General features: G+C 51.6%; 1 protein-coding gene across 8 annotated transcripts; it reads left to right on the top strand.

The window, feature by feature from the left end:
* The first annotated feature begins 105 nt into the window (after positions 1-105).
* Positions 106-18,628, top strand: L2HGDH (L-2-hydroxyglutarate dehydrogenase). 8 transcript variants are annotated; one of them, XM_061568315.1, is made up of 11 exons: positions 106-201; positions 3,149-3,283; positions 5,934-6,088; positions 7,321-7,472; positions 9,724-9,855; positions 10,498-10,660; positions 11,346-11,380; positions 11,755-11,922; positions 13,003-13,160; positions 13,808-13,939; positions 15,187-18,628. In XM_061568315.1, exons 2-11 carry the CDS (start codon positions 3,192-3,194, stop codon positions 15,380-15,382), a joined length of 1,383 nt encoding a protein of 460 aa, XP_061424299.1. In that variant the 5' UTR covers positions 106-201; positions 3,149-3,191; the 3' UTR covers positions 15,383-18,628. The 8 variants fall into 8 exon arrangements, with proteins under 8 accessions (XP_061424299.1, XP_061424297.1, XP_061424294.1 ...); XM_061568313.1 differs by having other exon boundaries at positions 109-235; XM_061568310.1 differs by having other exon boundaries at positions 136-385.
* The last annotated feature ends 838 nt before the right edge of the window (positions 18,629-19,466 follow it).

Genomic DNA, 19,466 nt, shown 5'->3' with positions numbered 1-19,466 from the left:
ATAAGCAACGGGCGCCGTTGATTGGTCGACGGGCGCGCGACGGGGCGGAGGGTGTCGGCCAATCGCGTGCGAGAGGGAGCGCCTCGCGCGGCGCATGCGGTCTACGGAATGTGAGCGCGCGTGGTTTGCGCGTTGGCTCGGTGGTCAGAGGGCGTCTCGCAGAGAGACCGGCCACGAATTCACCTCCGTCAGCTCTCAGCTGTGAGTTGGTCCACTCAGCCGTCAACTCTCACCTGTGAGTTGGTCCACTCAGCCGTCAACTCTCACCTGTGAGTTGGTCCACTCAGCCGTCAGCTCTCATCTGTGAGTTGGTCCACTCAGCCGTCAGCTCTCATCTGTGAGTTGGTCCACTCACTGGTCAGCTCTCATCCGTCAGCTCTCACCCGTGAGTTGGTCCACTCAGCCGTCAGCTCTCACCTGTGAGTTGGTCCACTCACCGGTCAGCTCTCAGCCGTCAGCTCTCACCTGTGATTTGGTCCACTCACCAGTCAGCTCTCACCCGTGAGTTTGTCCACTCACCCGTCAGTTCACCCACTCACCCGTGATTTCACCCGTGAGTTCGTCCACTAACCCCTCAGTTCACCCACTCACCCGTCAGTTCACCCGTGAGTTCGTCCACTAACCCGCCAGTTCACCCACTCACCCGCCAGTTCACCCACTCACCCGTCAGTTCACCCACTCACCCATCAGTTCATCCACTCACCCATCAGTTCACCCACTCACCCGTCAGTTCACCCACTCCCCCATCAGTTCATCCACTCACCCGCCAGTTCACCCACTCACCCGTCAGTTCACCCACTCACCCGTCAGTTCACCCACTCCCCCATCAGTTCATCCACTCACCCGCCAGTTCACCCACTCACCCGTCAGTTCACCCACTCACCCGTCAGTTCACCCACTCACCCATCAGTTCATCCACTCACCCGTCAGTTCACCCACTCACCCATCAGTTCATCCACTCACCCGTCAGTTCACCCACTCACCCGTCAGTTCACCCACTCACCCATCAGTTCATCCACTCACCCGTCAGTTCATCCACTCACCCGTCAGTTCACCCACTCACCCAGCAGTTCATCCACTCACCCGCCAGTTCACCCACTCACCCATCAGTTCATCCACTCACCCGTCAGTTCACCCACTCACCCGTCAGTTCACCCACTCACTCGTCAGTTCACCCACTCACCCGTCAGTTCACCCACTCACCCGTCAGTTCACCCACTCACCCGTCAGTTCACCCACTCACTCGTCAGTTCACCCACTCACCCGTCAGTTCACCCACTCACCCGTCAGTTCACCCACTCACCCGTCAGTTCACCCACTCACTCGTCAGTTCACCCACTCACCCGTCAGTTCACCCACTCACCCGTCAGTTCACCCACTCACCCGTCAGTTCACCCACTCACTCGTCAGTTCACCCACTCACCCGTCAGTTCACCCACTCACTCGTCAGTTCACCCACTCACCCGCCAGTTCACCCGCTCACCTATCAGTTCATCCACTCACCCGCCAGTTCACCAATTCACCCGTCAGTTCACCCATTCACCCGTCAGTTCACCCACTCACCCGTCAGTTCACCCATTCACCCGTCAGATTCACCCACTCACCCGCCAGTTCACCCACTCACTCGTCAGTTCATCCACTCACCCGTCAGTTCACCCACTCACCCGTCAGTTCACCCACTCACCCGTCAGTTCACCCACTCACCCGTCAGTTCATCCACTCACCCGCCAGTTCACCCACTCACCCGTCAGTTCACGCACTCACCCGTCAGTTCACCCACTCGCTCGTCAGTTCACCCACTCACCCGCCAGTTCATCCACTCACCCGTCAGTTCACCCACTCACCCGTCAGTTCACCCATTCACCCACCAGTTCATCCACTCACCCGTCAGTTCACCCACTCACCCGTGATTTCACCCGTGAGTTCGTCCACTAACCCCTCAGTTCACCCACTCACCCGTCAGTTCACCCGTGAGTTCGTCCACTAACCCGCCAGTTCACCCACTCACCCGCCAGTTCACCCACTCACCCGTCAGTTCACCCACTCACCCATCAGTTCATCCACTCACCCATCAGTTCACCCACTCACCCGTCAGTTCACCCACTCCCCCATCAGTTCATCCACTCACCCGTCAGTTCACCCACTCACCCGTCAGTTCACCCACTCACCCGTCAGTTCACCCACTCACCCGTCAGTTCACCCACTCACCCGTCAGTTCACCCGTGAGTTCGTCCACTCAGCCGTGAGTTCACCCGCTTGCCCGCAGTATATCATCGCAACATTTGTGAGCTCACCCACTCACCTGCGTGTTCACCCACTCGCCTGCAAGCTCGCTCACACGTGAGATGATCTCTCCTCTCACCGAGTCTACTCACTTCTCCTGGTCTCTCTGCTCACCTGTGAGGTCATCCGCTCACCTCAAAGCTCACCGACTCACCTGTGGTGTCACCTGCTAAAGTTCACCTGCTCACATGTGAGATTATTAGACTCGCCGATCCGTTCATTTGCTCACCTCTCAACTCACCGGTCTTCTCACTTGTGCGCTCATCAATAGCCTCACCTCGCCACTTACCTAGCCAATCACCTGTCCACCCATTCGCTCGAGAATCCGTACAGACGCTCTTTCACCTGGGGGGGTCTGCCATCACGACCATTCCGTGAAAGAGTTGGTGTCTCACCTCTCCACTCACCTGTGACTGAGCTCATCTATCTTCTCACCCTATGCACTCACCCAGGTGCCCTCACCTCTTCGTCCACGTGCTCACCACCTCACCTGTTCACCAGGCCAAATTCTCATCACCTGTCCACGCATTTCCCACACGAGTTAGCGAAGCAGTCTTCTCACCCATCCACGTAGCTGGTGACCTCTGGCAAATTGCCCGATGAAGCTGGATGTAATTACCAGCGAAACGTCGTACTCAAATTTAAATTATGTTGATTCACTCTTCAACACACCGGTGGGCTAAAGTAGTGAACTATTTGTCCTTTGTAAACGTGACACTTTTTTACTGTTTGGCCGTGTCGGGTGGTGGAGGGTTACGACACATTAATAAATAACGCGATCTAACCCAAAAACCTTTATTATGACCTCTACCTGTCTGCCTCTACCTGTCCATTCCTCACCCCACGTGTGATGTCCCCACGCCAGGATCCGAAGCCCTGCCGCGTTGCCCCTCGCCTCGTGCCCGTGGATGATGGCGTCGGCGCTGCGACTCCTGCGGCTGTCCGGGCCCGCACGGGTGCCCCGGGGGTGGCCGACGGTGGAATCCAGGGCCCGGCACAGGTGCGGCGAATCACTCTCTCCGCGGCGTTGTCGATTATGAGAGCCGTTTGACCACACTTGACCACGTTGGCGAGGGGCGCAGTGGTAGAGCGGGACTGGTCCAGATATGAATCGCCAATGATGTTCGTGGCCGTCGCCTGGAATTTGAACGTGGCCGGACTCGTAGTGGAGCGGTGGTGCAGCGGTTAGCGCACTGCACCACATTACAACCAGATGTCCTGAATTTGGATTCTCCAGGTCACAGGCTAACATCGGTGGCGAGTCAAAGCTCAACCGGTCCTGTGTCACCCAACCCTCTCATCGTCCTACCAGCCTGCAGTGAGCTGAAAACGACAAACACGACGTGAAGTAGGCCTTCATCCAGCGGTGGATAGACGAGGAGCTGTTAATGATATCTCTCTGCTTAAAAATCGCATATATTTCAGGACATTCGGTTCAGTGGTGAAACATTGCTGAAAGTATGAGAGTCGTATCTTTTTTTGCTGAATCGCAATTGCTCCCTGGGAGAGAAAGTGTGTCTCAGATTAAGAGTACAGTGCAGTACTCCTTTATATTCAACTTAATGGCATGAATATAAATTTGACCGGAGTCGGACTTTCCACAGTGCTTGCTTGTGCTGTGGATGGATTTGGTTTCTGCCATTAGAATGTGAAATTTCCACCATTGCCTCGAGGACGCCCACAAAGATAATTATTGCTCCAAGCGATGTCTAGGCCCAGTCCCGCTGAGCTTTCCATATCTGATGACATTAGATGTAATCCAGATGATTTGGTCAAAGGTTGTTGACGATATAAATTTGCAAGGTCAAAATTCACCCCTGCAATTGCTTGTTCACGCCTCAAAGCATCGAGCGAGCTACTAGGTGGTATTTGGTCTACTCTTCCACCCTGGCCAGCCGTCTTGGAAGACAGCAAGTCTTAACTGGACGCCCCAGTTAAGACTTGCTTAATTAAGATTAAGACGATGGAATCCTGACACTTTATCCCCACCAAACGCGATCTGCTGATGGACTTACAGTGGCATGCCTATTTATACTGCTGCGTGATGTAAAAAACTGTACAGTAATTGTACGCAGTTGGCATAGCTCATCTGCGTTTCAAACTTTATTAGAACATTTATTATCAAATTATTTTTGTGCGGTTTGCTTGAATGCGCCAAGCCAGCGTGTGTTCTTGCCTGGGCAAGACCGCCCTGGCAAACAGGTCGAGACAGAACCCACAGTTGGGGCGTCCAGTTAAGACTTGCTGTGCCAGTCAGTCAGACTTTCATGCGAACCTTGGTTTAGACCGGTCTCATGAACACATGCGAAGCAGCCTTAAGCCAGCTCCACCACGTCATTAACAACACTGCCTTGGAGGAAGAATTCTTTTTTTGCAATTGGTGACTTTTCGGGAAATGGCCCTTCTTCATTAGACCTCCTTTGCCAGTACCAAAATATAATAGGGTTTTTCTCCTTTTTTTTTTGGTGTGGACCAATCAGTTTCAAGGACAATGCATATATTATCATAGTGTGTTTTTGCTTGAATTTTGACTGCAAGTATTGTGGTTAATGCAGACATGAATCCTTGTAAAAAAGGTTTCAGTTTTGTTGCCAGAAAAAAGGGGAAAAACCCTATTATTATAATAGCCCTTCTTTATAGCACATCAACAAGCGATCGGTTGCTTGCGGTTGCGTGCAACTTGTCTGCTGAAGTCAAGGGACCTCTTGGTTTGGATGTACAGAACAAGCATAAACCACTGCGTTCACGCACATGTTCAACGTTTTTGTAAGTCCACTGCTGGATGAGGGCTTCTTCCACCCCGTGGTGCAGGTTGTGTGGGTTAATTGACCATACTTCACCACGTTGGTCAGTTCCGGTTGGTGAATATTAGAGAGCGTAGATGAGGGGGCATAAAAGTACAGCGCAGAAATTTTATTTTGCTGCACTGCTGTCGACGTAGCTTTGCAGCCTATAACACCTGTTATGCATTGTGGTCGCCCATCCAAGTATTATCCAGGCTCAACCCTGCCTAGCTACCGAGTTCTGATGAGATTTGGCGCATTCTGGGTGATTTGGTCATAAGCTCCACTGGGATCATGTATAAACATATGTATGCTGTGTTATTTTCAGCTTTTGTGCTGTCCTATATATATTTTTTTTAAGTTATTTAATATGTAATGGGTGGGGGGAGCTGTTGTGCAATGGTTTGCCCACTGCATTATGAACCCAGCGACCTAAGTTGAATTCCAAGCCATGGATAACATAAGTGGTTTTTGATAATATCTCAACCGGTCCGGGCCTTCCCTCCCCTAGATCAACTCCACCTTAAATATGTACCTGGCGAGGGTGTAACCATCAGCAATGAGTAGACATAAACAGCCGGGCGTGGTGCTGACCACACCACTGCCTCGTGTGCCGTGCCAGACGTAATAGCTGCTCGCTCAACAGCACTTTCCCCGACAGCAATGCTGGCGCCATTTCTGGCAGAAGGTCCTGCACTCGACGGAGCCCTAGAGAGCCCCTTTGTAAGTCGGCCGACTCTTCCACGGTGGCCAGACGTCTTTAGCCAGAGGTTGGGTGTACCCACACTTTGCCCCGCCGCTGGAGACCTGCCGATGGACTCGCCCGCACGACCCACTTCTGCCTTTCTCTTCGCGTGGGGGCGGCAGCGGTGGCGCGGATGCATCGTGCGCGACGGCCACGCCGGCGTCGTACGACGTGGCGGTTGTCGGCGGTGGCATCGTGGGGCTGGCGTCGGCGCGGGAGCTGCTCCTGCGCCACCCGAGCCTCTCCTTCATCATCCTGGAGAAGGAGAGAGCTGTCGGTGAGCCACAGGGCCATTGGGCCGCGACCGAGTGTGTGCACTGCGATACCAGCCCGAGATTGCCGCTCACGTCCAACACCGGTGACAATTATCTCAACCGGTCCCGGGCCACCCACAAGTTGGCTTGGCCTGAAACGAGTACCAACATCGCTGGCGGCGGCGGTGCGGTGTGTAAACATCGCCACTCATCTTCTTGGTTCTTTTGGTAAAGTCACGTAGAAGGGAAATAATAAAATAATAAAAATAAAACATAATAAAATAATTCTCACGACGTTTCGGCCACAACGCAAGCAGCCGTCCTCAGGTGAAGACCAGGTCTGTCGGGGAGACAGCGTCTGAATGCTTGCGTTGTGGCCGAAACGTGGTGAGAATTAATTTATTATGTTTTATTTTTATTATTTTATTATTTACTTCTACGTGACTTTACCGAAAGAACCAAGAAGATGAATCCCTGCAGTCACGAAAACTTTAAATCGAAATCGCCACTCAGTCGACAAAGGTGGCCCGGCGTAGTGCCGGCCACCCACCTTGTGTGCCATGCCGATCTTCAAAGCTGCTCGCGAACAGCACTTGCCCCAAAAGTCTGCTAAGGTTATACGGGGGATCTTTGTCTTTTGTGTGTGTGTGGTAGCATACATGGGAAGTGGTAGCATAGTGGTTAATGCGCAGTGATACAAACCTGCCGACCCCGAGTTCAGTTCCCACTCGAGATCAATATCAGTGCCGGATATCTCACCAAGTCTTGGGACCCCCCTAGATCGACCCGGCCTTAAATTAATACCTGGTGGTGCAGTGTTGTAAATATCAGCACTGGGGATACAAAGGTGGTCGGGCACGGTGCTGGCCACATTAGAATCAGAATATTCATATTGGAGGAATTCGATGAGCTATAAAGCTCTTTCTCACATGTCCAGTATGGACCTGTACGAATGTTACAACAACAAACAATACACAAACACGATAGGAATGCAAAGGTAAATAAATGACTTGAAAATATACAAGTAAAATCAACTTCATTTTTATCTTACCACGTGAAGCCCACTGAGGCATGAACTTATATCTGAACAAAGTGGCTTATCACGTGGAAATTTATAGCAACAAAAATATCGAAATAATCTCAATGCCTCCTTAAAAGCACCATGCCGGCCTCAATGGGCGCCTGCTAACAGCACTCGCTCCGACGGTCAGAGGGGGAGATCCTTGTCCGCTCTTGTACGTGTCTGTGCGTGCAGCCAGCCACCAGAGCGGCCACAATAGCGGAGTGATCCACAGCGGCATCTACTACAAGCCGGGCTCGCTGAAGGCGAAGCTGTGCGTGCAGGGCGCGGACCTTGCCTACGAGTACTGTGACAAGAAGGGCATCCCCTACAAGCGCTGCGGAAAGGTCAGGGGGAGGCTGCGGATCCGGAGGTTGGGGGGGGGGGTCACCGATCTGATCCCCAGATCACGTGACGCGTGGCAGCACGTGGCAACGCGCCGCGACGCGTCGATCTCTTCCGATGGAAAGTCGGTTGACAAATGGATTAAAAAATGGGCTGTACGTGTGTATCTATCCAACAAAGATACACAGATTCCCCCGTACAGCCTCAACAGACTGTTGGGGCAAGTGTTGCTAGCGAGCACCGATGAAGGCCGGCGCGGCACGCGAGGGCGTGGGTGGCCAGCACCACGCCCGGCCACCTTTGTCTCCCTCGTGAAATGATGACACATCGTAGCAGTTACTCATTTGAGGTTGAGTCGACGTAAGGGACGCTCAGGACTGGTTCAGATAATCGTAACTGGTGTTGTCTGTGAGCAGGAATCATACTCAGGGTCGCCGGGTTCGTAGCGCAGTGCGCTAACCACTGCTCCCCACTTATATATACACACACAGTATTACCTTGTTATAACGAACCACTTCCTGGATCCGGAAGAGAGTTCACTCTTATCAGGGTGTTTTAATGACGATGTTAACAAGGCCTTTATAGCAACACATGAGCACAATGATGCATCGCTCCGTACGTGCGGATACCGTATGCGTTTGCACAGGTCTCCTGGTCAAATGCAAAATGAAATCATTATGCACTGGTGTCTGGGTGTTACACCATTCACTTGTAGAGCACAGTGTATGCTGTAAAGAAACGAACGATGATAGGATATGTGGCAGTGCGTACGATCGTTATACGCCGGCTCACGGACATAACGCGGTCGCTGTACGGAGCTTTAAAAATCCACACAAGATGACGCGTCCCCGCAGCTACGCTCGTTACAAAGGTGGAATCGTTACGAGCACAGCTTGGTAAGTCTGTTGTTGATGTAGAGCAACAACCTATTATTCTATATTGAGGCGGTGGAGCCGGATAATTGCGTCGGGAATAGCGGAGTGCACGGTTGTGATGATGCATTTTTGAATCGGGCATTACCGCGGCAATAGCGAGTTATTACTGTACGTGCAGTGAGACAACACAGCAGTTAAACGACTAATAGTGGGCGGCTTGGGTTTCGGCCTAGCGCTTGGCAGTGCAAGTCGTTAATCCAGTCGGTGCAAGGGGAGGGTCGTTCGACTCGGCACTTGCGTCTGGAGCAGCGGCGTCAGCTGGGATGTGCCCGCGCATGCTGGGCTGCAGAGAAACACAGAGAGTAACTTTCATTCTGTTGTGATTTAATGACCGGGGTAGATGTAATTAAATAGTACAGCTTCACTGACGTTGCACGAAGAGAGTATCGGCGTACGCATTTGCAGTGGAGTCAGTCGAGGCGACACGCCTGGGAAGTAATTCGCAGCGACTTGAGAAGATGTTCCTAAAGTTGACCTGGAGAAATTAACGGAGAAAATATTAATCGTGTCACCATTTTGTTGATGACGTAGCAATTATAATAGCTATGAAGAAGGGCCATTGCCCGAAACGTCGCCTGTTATAAATCTTCTTGACTTAAAGCGTTCGTGACTGCAGGAATTCATACTCTTTGGGTCTTTCGGTAAAGTCACGGAGGTATAAAAATAAAAAAAATCACGACGTTTCGATCGCAACACACGCAATCGTCCTCAGGTGAAAAAATATAGCAAAGAGAGCTGCTGAAGCAGGGTGTTATATAGGCCTCAGATGGATGCAGCCCAAGGGTAAGTGGGCGGGGTTAGAGAAGGAAGATGGGCGGGGTTAGAGAAGGAGTGGCAGAAGTGTAAAGATTCGGCCCTACGATGTCTTGCTCACACCGCTGCCGCCAGAGGGTGCCTCCACTAGAGGGAGCTCTAGAGAGCCCTGCTGGAAGGCATTCGGGCCTCGTTTCCATGCCGACCGTATGTCTTGGAAGAGGCGAGAGTACCCGACCCCTTACCCCGTTACACGCTGACCGACTAAACCAGGGGTCGGCATCAGCTGGGGGATGTGCCCGCGTGTGCCAGGCTGCAGAGAATCGTACGGCGTGCCTTTCATTCGGTTGCGATTTAATACCAGAACTCCAGAGCCGCACGCGGCACTTGTAAGCGCCGCTTCGTGATGTTATTCACATGCATTGCGGCTCTCCGAACGTCGATCTGTGTATTTATTTATCCCTTGCCGATTTCGTGGAAAAAAATGGATCCTATTATTGCCGACCCCTCGACTAAAAACGATACGCGTTCGATCACGCGCGGCGGCACGCTGGTTTCTTCTCAGCTGATCGTCGCGGTTGATCGGGAGGAGCTGCCCCGCCTGGACGACCTGTACGCGCGGGGGCTGCAGAACAACGTGCGCGACCTGCGCTTGGTCGGCGAGCAGGAGATCCGGGAGAGGGAGCCCCACTGCAAGGTAGGGGGGAGCCCGCCCGCTGGGTCACACTCCCTGGGTCAGTTTCAAATGCATATCCGTCGCTGCGTTCCCGCGACCGCTGGGCTACGAGGCCTTCGCTGGCCCGTGCCGCGTGGCTCCGGGCTCTTGCAGCAAGGCCCTGATTCAAATAATTTCATCGGCACGTTTTGTACTCGCGCCATACCTTGCCATAGCGCTAAGGTTATCGCGGAGGTGCTACGTTTCACAGGCACGGCTTGCGGTAGTTTTTCAGTATCGGGGGGGCGATGTTGCTGTGTGCGTGCACCCACTGATGTAATTTGCGGGTAGTTATTTCAAATTTGGGAAATTCGGGTGTTAACACGCACGGCCCGACCCACTTTCGATCAACATCACGGGATCTTTAACGTTCACCGTGAATCAGACCGCGGGGCGGTATTTGTGGGGAATACACCCGCGGTATTAACCGCTGGACTCGAACCCCCAAACCCGCTGGAACGAGCAGCAAACGCGCCACCACTGCGTGACGTCCAAGCCTCTTCCCTTGTCCCGGCGCGAAACCTGGGCCGGCCTGCGAAGTTACCCACACGGGGTTCAGCGTCGAGGTTCGATTCCGAGGCTCGGGGTCATTCGCCCGTGACCGCGCGGTTTTTATCGGCTCAGGGAATCAAAGCCCTGGACTCGCCCTACACGGGGATCGTCGACTGGGCCGAGGTCGCCCGCAGCTACGGCCGCGACTTCGTGGAGATGGGCGGGGAGATCCGCACGGGCTTCTGCGTGTCCGGGTTTCGCGAGACGGCCGAGGGAGCCGCGGGCGGCGCGGAGGGTATGAGAGTTGTTCGTTGTGCTTTCATCGTCGTCGTCGTCGGCAACAGCATCGACATCAGCCCTGACCGATCCACCGCTGGATGAAGGCCTCCCCAAGCCCGTCGCCATCTGTCGCGGTGATGCGGTGTGACTATGCGGCGAGCGCCCACGAATGAGCCGATGCCATCAGATCGGTAGTGGCAGTTGGCCGCTATATTCGAGACTTCTGTCATTCCACTGCTGGACGAATGCCTTCCCTACACCGTGCAGGTCGTGGGGGTTGTTTTACCTTACATGACCACAATGGTCAAGTACATGACCACACTGATCATCTATGTTACATGTTATTTGGTTGCATGTATGTAACTGTATATCACCACTTGTGTTCGAGGTGTAAAGCTTGAAACGCCCCCGCCCCTTGTAGTAATTTAATGAATTGTCTTCATTGAGGGTCAAGGTTCATTTCCAGAAGCATTTCTTTTTTTACATTGCACTAAATGTAGCGGCCGCTCGTGGCTGCAAGAGTCGCATTCACCCATTCGTATAAACCTATGCGAATCGTAAATCAGCGATTCTTACGCACGCAATTCGATGCACGTATCGTGAGCTCTTCAGAACCGATTTTAATCGGTGCATTTGTTGCGTTGTATTTTGACGGACAGTTCCGTTAATGCGAAACGTTATATTTTGTTTGTTTTTTGCAGGAATGAAATACCCAATCACGGTGACTGGAAAAAAGGTCAGAGTTCATTCTAACATTGATACCATCGACTTCACGTGTAGTTTTTCGCAACACAATATTGGGATTCATAATAGATTTTCGGCTTAGGCCACTTACGTAACGATCAGACCAAATTTGTGACGTTAGGAAACCTCCACCACACGGCCTGAAATGAGTACCTGGTGCGGTGTGTAAACATCGCCACTGGGGAGACAAAGGCGGTCGGGCGTGGTGCTGTCCACCCACCCCCTCGTGTGCCGTGCCGGCCTTCATAAGTGCTCGAGAACAGAACATGTATGTATGTATGTTGAACTTCTTTCGCACCGTACGTAGCCGACGGTCAGTTAAGGCTACACAGGGGGTATTTGTGCGTGCGTGCGCGCGTGCAACAGGGGGAGGAAGTGCACTGCCGGTTCGTGCTGACGTGCGGCGGCCTCTACTCCGACCGTCTGTCACGCCTCTCCGGCTGCAGCTCGGAGCCTCGCATCGTGCCGTTCCGCGGGGACTACCTGGTGCTGAAACCCGACAAGACCTACCTCGTCAAGGGCAGCATCTACCCCGTGAGCAGCCACGCACCCCTGCTACCACAGGGGCAGCTGCCACTGGGGGTGCCCTTTCTATTTCTTTGGATGAGATGCGTTGTAAGCCGGTCATCGCGTGCCAAGCACTACGATGCAGCACAACTTGGATTTATTAAATGCCTAAATTGACATTGCTCAACTCCGCTTTTCATTACCAATATTTTAGTTTCGTATGGATTCGAAGCCATTGTACTTTGCGGGCACCTCGTGGTTTGGCAATCATGGAAAGATGAACTGTGGAGTTGATAAACTCTGCTCGTGCAACCACTTACAAATTCGCTGCACAAATAGGAGCAATCATGCACGTGTAGAGAGTTTGAGGAAAAGGGATTCAAATGGGCGTAGAATTATGCAGGTCAGAGAGGGAATTGAGATGAAGTTACAAATATGAATGAAGATTCTTAATCGCGAGAGAGCGCAAGAGGAGTATACAAAACCATGCAACTAACAATGGTCTAAATTTCGATTTAAAGCTTTCGTGACTGCAGGGATTCATCTTCTTGGTTCTTTCGGTAAAGTCACGTAGAAGGGAAGTAATAAAATAATAAAAATAAAACATAAAATAATTCTCACGACGTTTCAGACTCTGCCTTCTCGACAGACCTGTTTTCCACCTGAAGACGGCTGCTTGCGTTGTGACCGAAACGTCGTGAGAATTATTTTGTTATGTTTTATTTTTATTATTTTATTACTTCCCTTCTACGTGACTTTACCGAAAGAACCAAGAAGATAACAACGGTCTCTCTTACCCCTTTTCCTCTGGCTTAACCAAGCCAGGAGGAAACCCTCTGATGCTACAAGTGGTTTTCCGTCGGATATTTCCCATGCCGAGCCAAAACCAAACCGCGCTACGCTGACCTCACGAATCTGGCTCGGGGCCAAGTCGGGCCAGGGGCATTGGCTAATGACGCATTCATTCTGTTGGCACATTCACAATAACAATTAGAACACACAACTCGAAATGACCCCCCCCCAAAGTTTTGAGGGTTGCGTTTTTACTCTCTGGAGCATCTCGTGACCCGGAGAGGGCATCATTATCCTGCATTGCGGTCCGTGCAGGTCCCCGACCCCAGGTTCCCCTTCCTGGGCGTGCACTTCACCCCGAGGATGGACGGCACCATCTGGCTGGGCCCCAACGCCGTGCTGGCGTTCAAGCGCGAGGGCTACCGCCTCCTCGACTTCAGCGCCCGCGACTTCCTCGACGCCATCTTCTTTAGGTGCCGCCCCCCCCCGCCCACGTCCGTGGACACGGCTTCGTCCCAGCAGGGTCCGTCCGAGTGGACGACCCGGAAAAATGTTTGTCGCGCCCGACGCGTCACGTTTCGTATGCGCCTCCCGATGGATGTGGCTGCTCTGCGGGCCTGTCACAAGGACTGCTCCAGTCTTACCAGCAACCCAAAATAAATGGCCTTCTCCAACCCGCGCTAACTGGCGCGGTAAAGTATGGTCAGATAACCCCCACGACCCGCACCGCTTTGGTGAGGCCTCATCCGGCGGCGGATTTACAATAGCGTTGCACATGTATCTCTGCTTTGACTGAAACAGTAATGTCTGGAAAGAGGTGGAATAAGAGTGGGAGGAGCGGTGGCGGAGTGGTTAGCACGCTGCGCTATGAGTGCAGCGACCTGTATGAGATTCGTGGTGAAGCGTGGTCAAACAACCCACATGAATTGACAAAGGGTCATTAAGAATCAACGACTGCCAAAAATGCACCATAGATTGGGTCGATTTTCTTGATTCGCCAGGAATGAAAGTGCAGCGCCGACACTGAAACACTTAAATTGTCTGTGAGGTGGTTGTGGATCTATCCGTTGGCAGTTCTGGAGAAGCCACGGGCGTTGGCCACGTCCGACGTGTGTTACAGAGGACTGCAGAAGCTGGTGCTGCGTAACATATCGAAGGGGATGAGCGAGATGTATCGGAGCATCTTCATCGGATCGCAGGTGAAGCTGCTGCAGAGATACATCCCCGAGATAACGCTCGCCGACGTAACACGGTGAGTGTCTCCGACTCGCACAAGTGCGTACACATGGACACCTGTGAAAAAGAGCTTTAAAGATCATCGGATTCCTCCAGTATAAATACATTTTCTGATTCTGACATGCGTGCGTACGTACGCTGATAAATATATTTATTCTGTAAACTTGTCATACAATTTTATCCTGATCGTGCCCTCGGTGTCACATCACCGATGGCACAATCCTCTGATTAGCACGGTTGGCTACGTACGGTGCGAAATAAGTATCCATCCCGATCTCTCGCAGAGCATTGCGAGCCCTCGCGTTCGCGAACGGCTCAAGAAAGTGGATTTCAAAGAACTGCTCTTGAGATCCATTTCAGCCACCTGTGGTACAGCAGAGGGCAGCACATGCGGGCTGCATGACCCAGCCAACGCAGCCTCGTTAACCGCAGCATCACCACTCCACCCCAAAATTCATCTCGGTTTTCGACCAAATGCGGGGAAGGCGTCACGGCTGACTTCACTGACCCACTGCTTTTACCCACTCGGTTGGAACATTGACCCGAGTGAGTGGATTGACACTTATTCACAAGACAAGTGTTTTTGTTGTTGTTAACCATTAAGAATTGCCGATGCATTAACTTTTTGTGTATTTTCCTGCATCCACAATTCGCTTTCAGAATTTGTTAATTTTTCCTTTGCAATTACAGCTGTTGAATATCAAGGTTCTAGAAAATATGTGCCAGCGTCGTGACCTAGTTTTTGCGGCATTGAACCTCAATTACCCAGCCGTATTCGACACGATTGCCCCGTCTGCCTTTTCCATATTCCCCGGATTGTGAGACACTTCAACCAGCGCTCAGCAGCAACGGGTTAAGTACTGTCGACAAACCGCCCGCGACTCACACGGCGTGGAGAGGCCCTCATCCAGCTGTGGATTGACAAAATGGCATTTGTGTGATGACGAAGATGTAACTCAGCTGACCTGCCCCGACTGTAAATCCGTGAAAAAGAGCTTCGGAGCTCATCAGATTCCTCCAAGACAAATAAAGATTCTGATGATTCAAATGAAGACGACTCAGATTGTGATGATGATGATGACATTGGTGGTAATAATAACGATGAATGACTACTACGATGATGACGATAATTAAAATGACGAATATGATGCTGATAATAAATAAAGACAGTGACGAGATGGCGGGAATGACGGTGATGACGGTGATGACGATAATGACGATTAAGGTGACGGCACGATGGCAACCGTCGCTTCTTCCCCGCAGGGGCCCGTCGGGGGTGCGCGCCCAGGCGCTGGACCGCGACGGCAACCTGGTGGACGACTTCGTCTTCGACGGGGGTCAGGGGTCGCTGGGCAGCCGCGTGATGCACGTTCGCAACGCCCCCTCCCCCGCCGCCACCTCCTCGCTGTCCATCGCCCGCATGATCGCCGACGAGGTCAAGCAGCGCTTCCAGCTTTGACATCGTCATCGCCGCCGCCGCCAGTGATGGTGGTGCCGACGATCGTCGCGCGTCGAGTTTGTCATCGGAAGTCTCAAGACGCCTCCGTCATCGCGATGGGATTAAGTAGGCGCGGGCTAATCCAAGGGAGTGCGGAGGAAACAGCGTTCTGTGCCTGCTTAAGCCTATTGTGGCTGTGGGGGTGGAAATTTCCAGACTATTAATCTCCTTTGCCGTAGTTGAAATAGTCTCGCTTGGTAATGCTGGTGTTCAATCAAATCTGTAAACGATGAGAACAGAAAAAAAAAACCATCGGAACAGAAAAATGGCTGTGTGATCCTGGCGTGCCCCGTATTTGTTTAACGTGTGTCATTGTTACTTGAATGTCCTGTCACCTCCCTCCCACATCCATATTTGTCATCTGCTCCATTATCTCCGAGTAGGCTGGGAGTAGCTGGCCCTCTGGCGGCAGGGAAGGAGGGCGGCGTCGGGTCCACACCTGGAGCGATAAATTGCGCGCAACTTTCTTACAGGAAATAGAATTTCTGGTATGTGGACTTCTCGGCAACCAGTTGCGAGCAGTTGCACAACCGGTTGCTCATAGAAACGATGGACTCTCAGGCATTGATCGACTCGGTGATTTGTTGCGAGATATTTCATGTGACACATTTGGTTATTGCTGTCCAGCTTAATTTTGTTGTTGCGCAACGACTTTCTCAGATGTGGACAAAGCAGTTGGAGGCTAATTTCGTTTTGCGATTTCGAGAGGAATTCGATCAGACATATGTGGTACCGTGCCTTTAGGCCCACGTGTAATCTCAACGCCACCAGTGCTCTACCAGTGCTTCTGAATGTTGCTGTTTGGTTTTTATTCCATAGTCTTCCACTCTGGGTTTTGTTCTAAGTGTTTGAAACACGGGTGTAGTCCTGGTGGACTTTTACCTATCTCAGGAAGTTGACAGGTGCTTTAAGTGCTCTCTTAGCTGGGCGATGGTGGCTATGCAACCCTGCAATCCAGCGCTATGCAGGCGAGGGTTGTTAGATCGCACAAATGGTTCTGAAACTCCCTTCACGTGGGCACAGCGGAGGAGCCATATCCTGGCTCGTCAGGAGAAGGCGATACAGCAAATATGGGAACGACCTGTTCCATCTGTACGGGATATAGTGTTGCCCCGTTTGCTCCTTCACATGTATACATGTATGTTGAACTTCTTACGCACCGTACGTACGTAGCCAGTCGCGCTAATCGGTGGTGCGGGGGAAAGACAACAAACTAAACACAAAAAGCAGCTCTAAAGAAATCCATTTTCAATCCAGATAATGTAAAAGTGCATAGCTCCAGTGGCTTCCTAATATTGCAAGGAAGAGCGTTCCGGACGGCCGCAGAAGCGCATCTGAAAGCGCGTGATCCGGTGACCGTCTTTGTTCGGTGGTTAGCCAAAAACCGCCGTGCGGATGACCAGAGTCTGTGTGATGGTTTATGCTCCTTGACCAGATCGGCAAGGTGTCGTGGTTCATTGCTGGCATGCACTTTGTGTGTAATGATATATCGAGGACCGCTAGAGCTTGGGGAAAATTTGCACCGGCTCACTGCATCGGCTGCATTTCTCGCTTGTCTGTGGTTCCGAGTTGTCCTCGGGCTTTGATAGCGAGCCAGTGCATTGCAAGTTAAAATTATTGTGATGTTTGCACAAACCTGGGCTATTACTGAGCGAATGTTTAAAATGTGCAGGGCCTTTGGTTCAGCTCAAATGCACAGAAAAGCTATAGAGCTAAAAACTTAAGGGCTGCAGATTTTACAAATGTTAAATGTAAATGAATTTGTATGCAATGAGCAGGTTACCTGCCGATGTGTAATTTAAATTCGGGTGATTTTTCTTTCAAGAAAATGCCATTTTAAATGCTGTATTTGTTTACCTGTCGCTAGACTTAATAGTTAATGTACACTCATTCCAGACAAAGCGGAATGTGTGGGTTGTTAACTTAATTTGTCATACAGTATTACTGCCGATTGTAAGACGTCTGTCTGGCGTGAAATTGTAGGCCATACATCCTCACAAGATGTTCTTATAACTCTCTTCAGTGGAGGTCCTTCCACCTCGGTGAGGTGAGCAAGCAATTGCAGGGCTGCTACTTTTATCTGTTACCAGCAATATCCCTTACCAGCAATATCCTTAACACTTTACAAGCCTCTCGATTTGACCTGGGAACAGGCAAGTTTCACTCCACATAGATTAAATGAAATGATCAGTACAGATCAACATAACGTTGCAACTCCCCGCAACTGACAATGTTGTGTGGTCGTATGACCCCCCCCCCCCGCCCCTCCATGGTCTGGCTGATTGAGGTGCCTTCTCCAAATTGAGTGAACGCACACGCGGCAGAAAAACATGCAGGCTGCAGCAGAGGTCGCAACCGGGTACCCGATACCCGTACCCTACACGTACCCGGCCGGGTACGGGTAGCCGTTTGCGACCCTGGTGCGGCCGGATACGGGTACGGGTAGGCCGTGAGTCACTGGTGAGTAACCGTTTGTCACTCAATATCGGGTAGGGTACGGGTAGGGAACGGGTACCCGGCCTGGTACGGGTAACCATTTGCGACCCTGGTACGGCCGGGTACGGGTAAGGAATCTAAACCCGTTTGCGACCTCTGGGCTGCAGTGTTGCAGCGTCAGTCATCAGGTGGCGCTAAGGCCCCATGCATTTGAAGCCGCTCGACCGTGCAGTCACCAATATAGTCGGCCAGATCCTCCCGTCGTTATACTCATAAACTGAAAATATTTCGTCTATAAAAATGCACTAAAATTAATAATATATACACACATAACAGGTGACGTATTTCCTATCAAGAAAGGCCATTACCCAAAACGTCGCTTGCTACATCGCCTTTTCCTTCAGGTTTTTAAGGAATGTTGGGGTTTTTTGTGCTTATGCACTGCTGCCAACAACACACTCACATTTTAATTTTCTTCATAATCAGTTGAGGTCCCTCTGACCTCATCTATTTAAATCATCTCTGAACAGAGACGTGGGAACTTGGGATTTTGCTATGCATGGGTGTTACCAAATGAACATTTGCACACACACACACAATACACTAAGACAAAGAGAGATGTTGATTCTTGGATCTGCCGATGACTTTGCCATGTACGTTCAATTTTGTCTGCGCTTGATTTTTAAGGTAGCTTTCCCCGGGACATTAAAAGTCCTGGATTTGTTTATGTCCGGTTTTTTTGCAATACACAGTACTATGATTTACCGCTCACGTCAATGCATGCACGTGCAGTCCCTCGCTCTCCTGCTATTGTGTGATACAGTATTCTTTGTCCCGGGATACCTCGCCGATTATTTGTCTCAAGAGGTAGCTACCCCAAATGCATTCACTTTACACCGATAAACGTGCGTTGTACCACCACTAAATTCATTAACTACCAGGGCAGGCATTAGTGGGTGTCTTTATTTTGTTCCGCGCCATGCCTAGAAGGCAGCGTGGGGCTGCTCTGAATATTGTCTGTGGGTCTCCCGTGGGTGGACTCGGCCCAAAATCCCCGTGTACCATCGGCACTCGGGGGAGATGAAGGCGGGTAAGGCGTAAGCGAAATTCTTAACACGCCACTCGCAGACATCGGTGCTTCCACTTGCGCTCGCAGTATAGGTGACGTCTTTGTTTCTGCACAGCACCCAAAATATATATCGGGGTGGAGCGGTGGCGCAGTGGTTTAGCGCACCGCGCTGTGAACACGTCTCTTCTTTATTAGTCAACGATTCGCGGCAAAGATCAGTGGCGAATTGGTCTGAACCGATCCTGGGTTCGCACGCCTGACCCCCCCATTCGCAAACCCGCATTGACCAGCGCGGTGAAGTATGACCACAACTCTCGTGACCGACGCGGGGTGGGGGAGGATGCCTTAGTCCAGCTGTAACGATTGACACGACTGTAAATTATATATGCGAGCCGTGATCAATCCACTGCCGGATGAAGAAAACCTTCACCCGCGTGTTGTCGCCTTCTCTCCACGACGTTCACAATCCACCTCGCGCCCGTGCAACGAGTTGATGTCACCACAAAGATGCCGCGGTGTCGCCTTGACATACTTTTGGGG

Source organism: Lethenteron reissneri, chromosome 41 (genome assembly GCF_015708825.2).
Source record: "Lethenteron reissneri isolate LAM-NWPU_2019-01 chromosome 41, ASM1570882v1, whole genome shotgun sequence".
Taxonomy (NCBI): domain Eukaryota; kingdom Metazoa; phylum Chordata; class Hyperoartia; order Petromyzontiformes; family Petromyzontidae; genus Lethenteron; species Lethenteron reissneri.
This window is presented reverse-complemented; position numbering and strand designations above follow the sequence as displayed.

What these genes read in the sequence shown, in the direction of transcription:
- L2HGDH (XM_061568315.1), top strand. Translation starts at nt 3,192, where the DNA reads ATGATGGCGTCGGCGCTGCGACTCCTGCGGCTGTCCGGGCCCGCACGG. An exon ending in AGAGGGAGCCCCACTGCAAG is followed by an intron (nt 9,856 to 10,497) that starts GTAGGGGGGAGC and finishes TTATCGGCTCAG; the next exon opens with GGAATCAAAGCCCTGGACTC. An exon ending in ACGCTCGCCGACGTAACACG is followed by an intron (nt 13,940 to 15,186) that starts GTGAGTGTCTCC and finishes TCTTCCCCGCAG; the next exon opens with GGGCCCGTCGGGGGTGCGCG.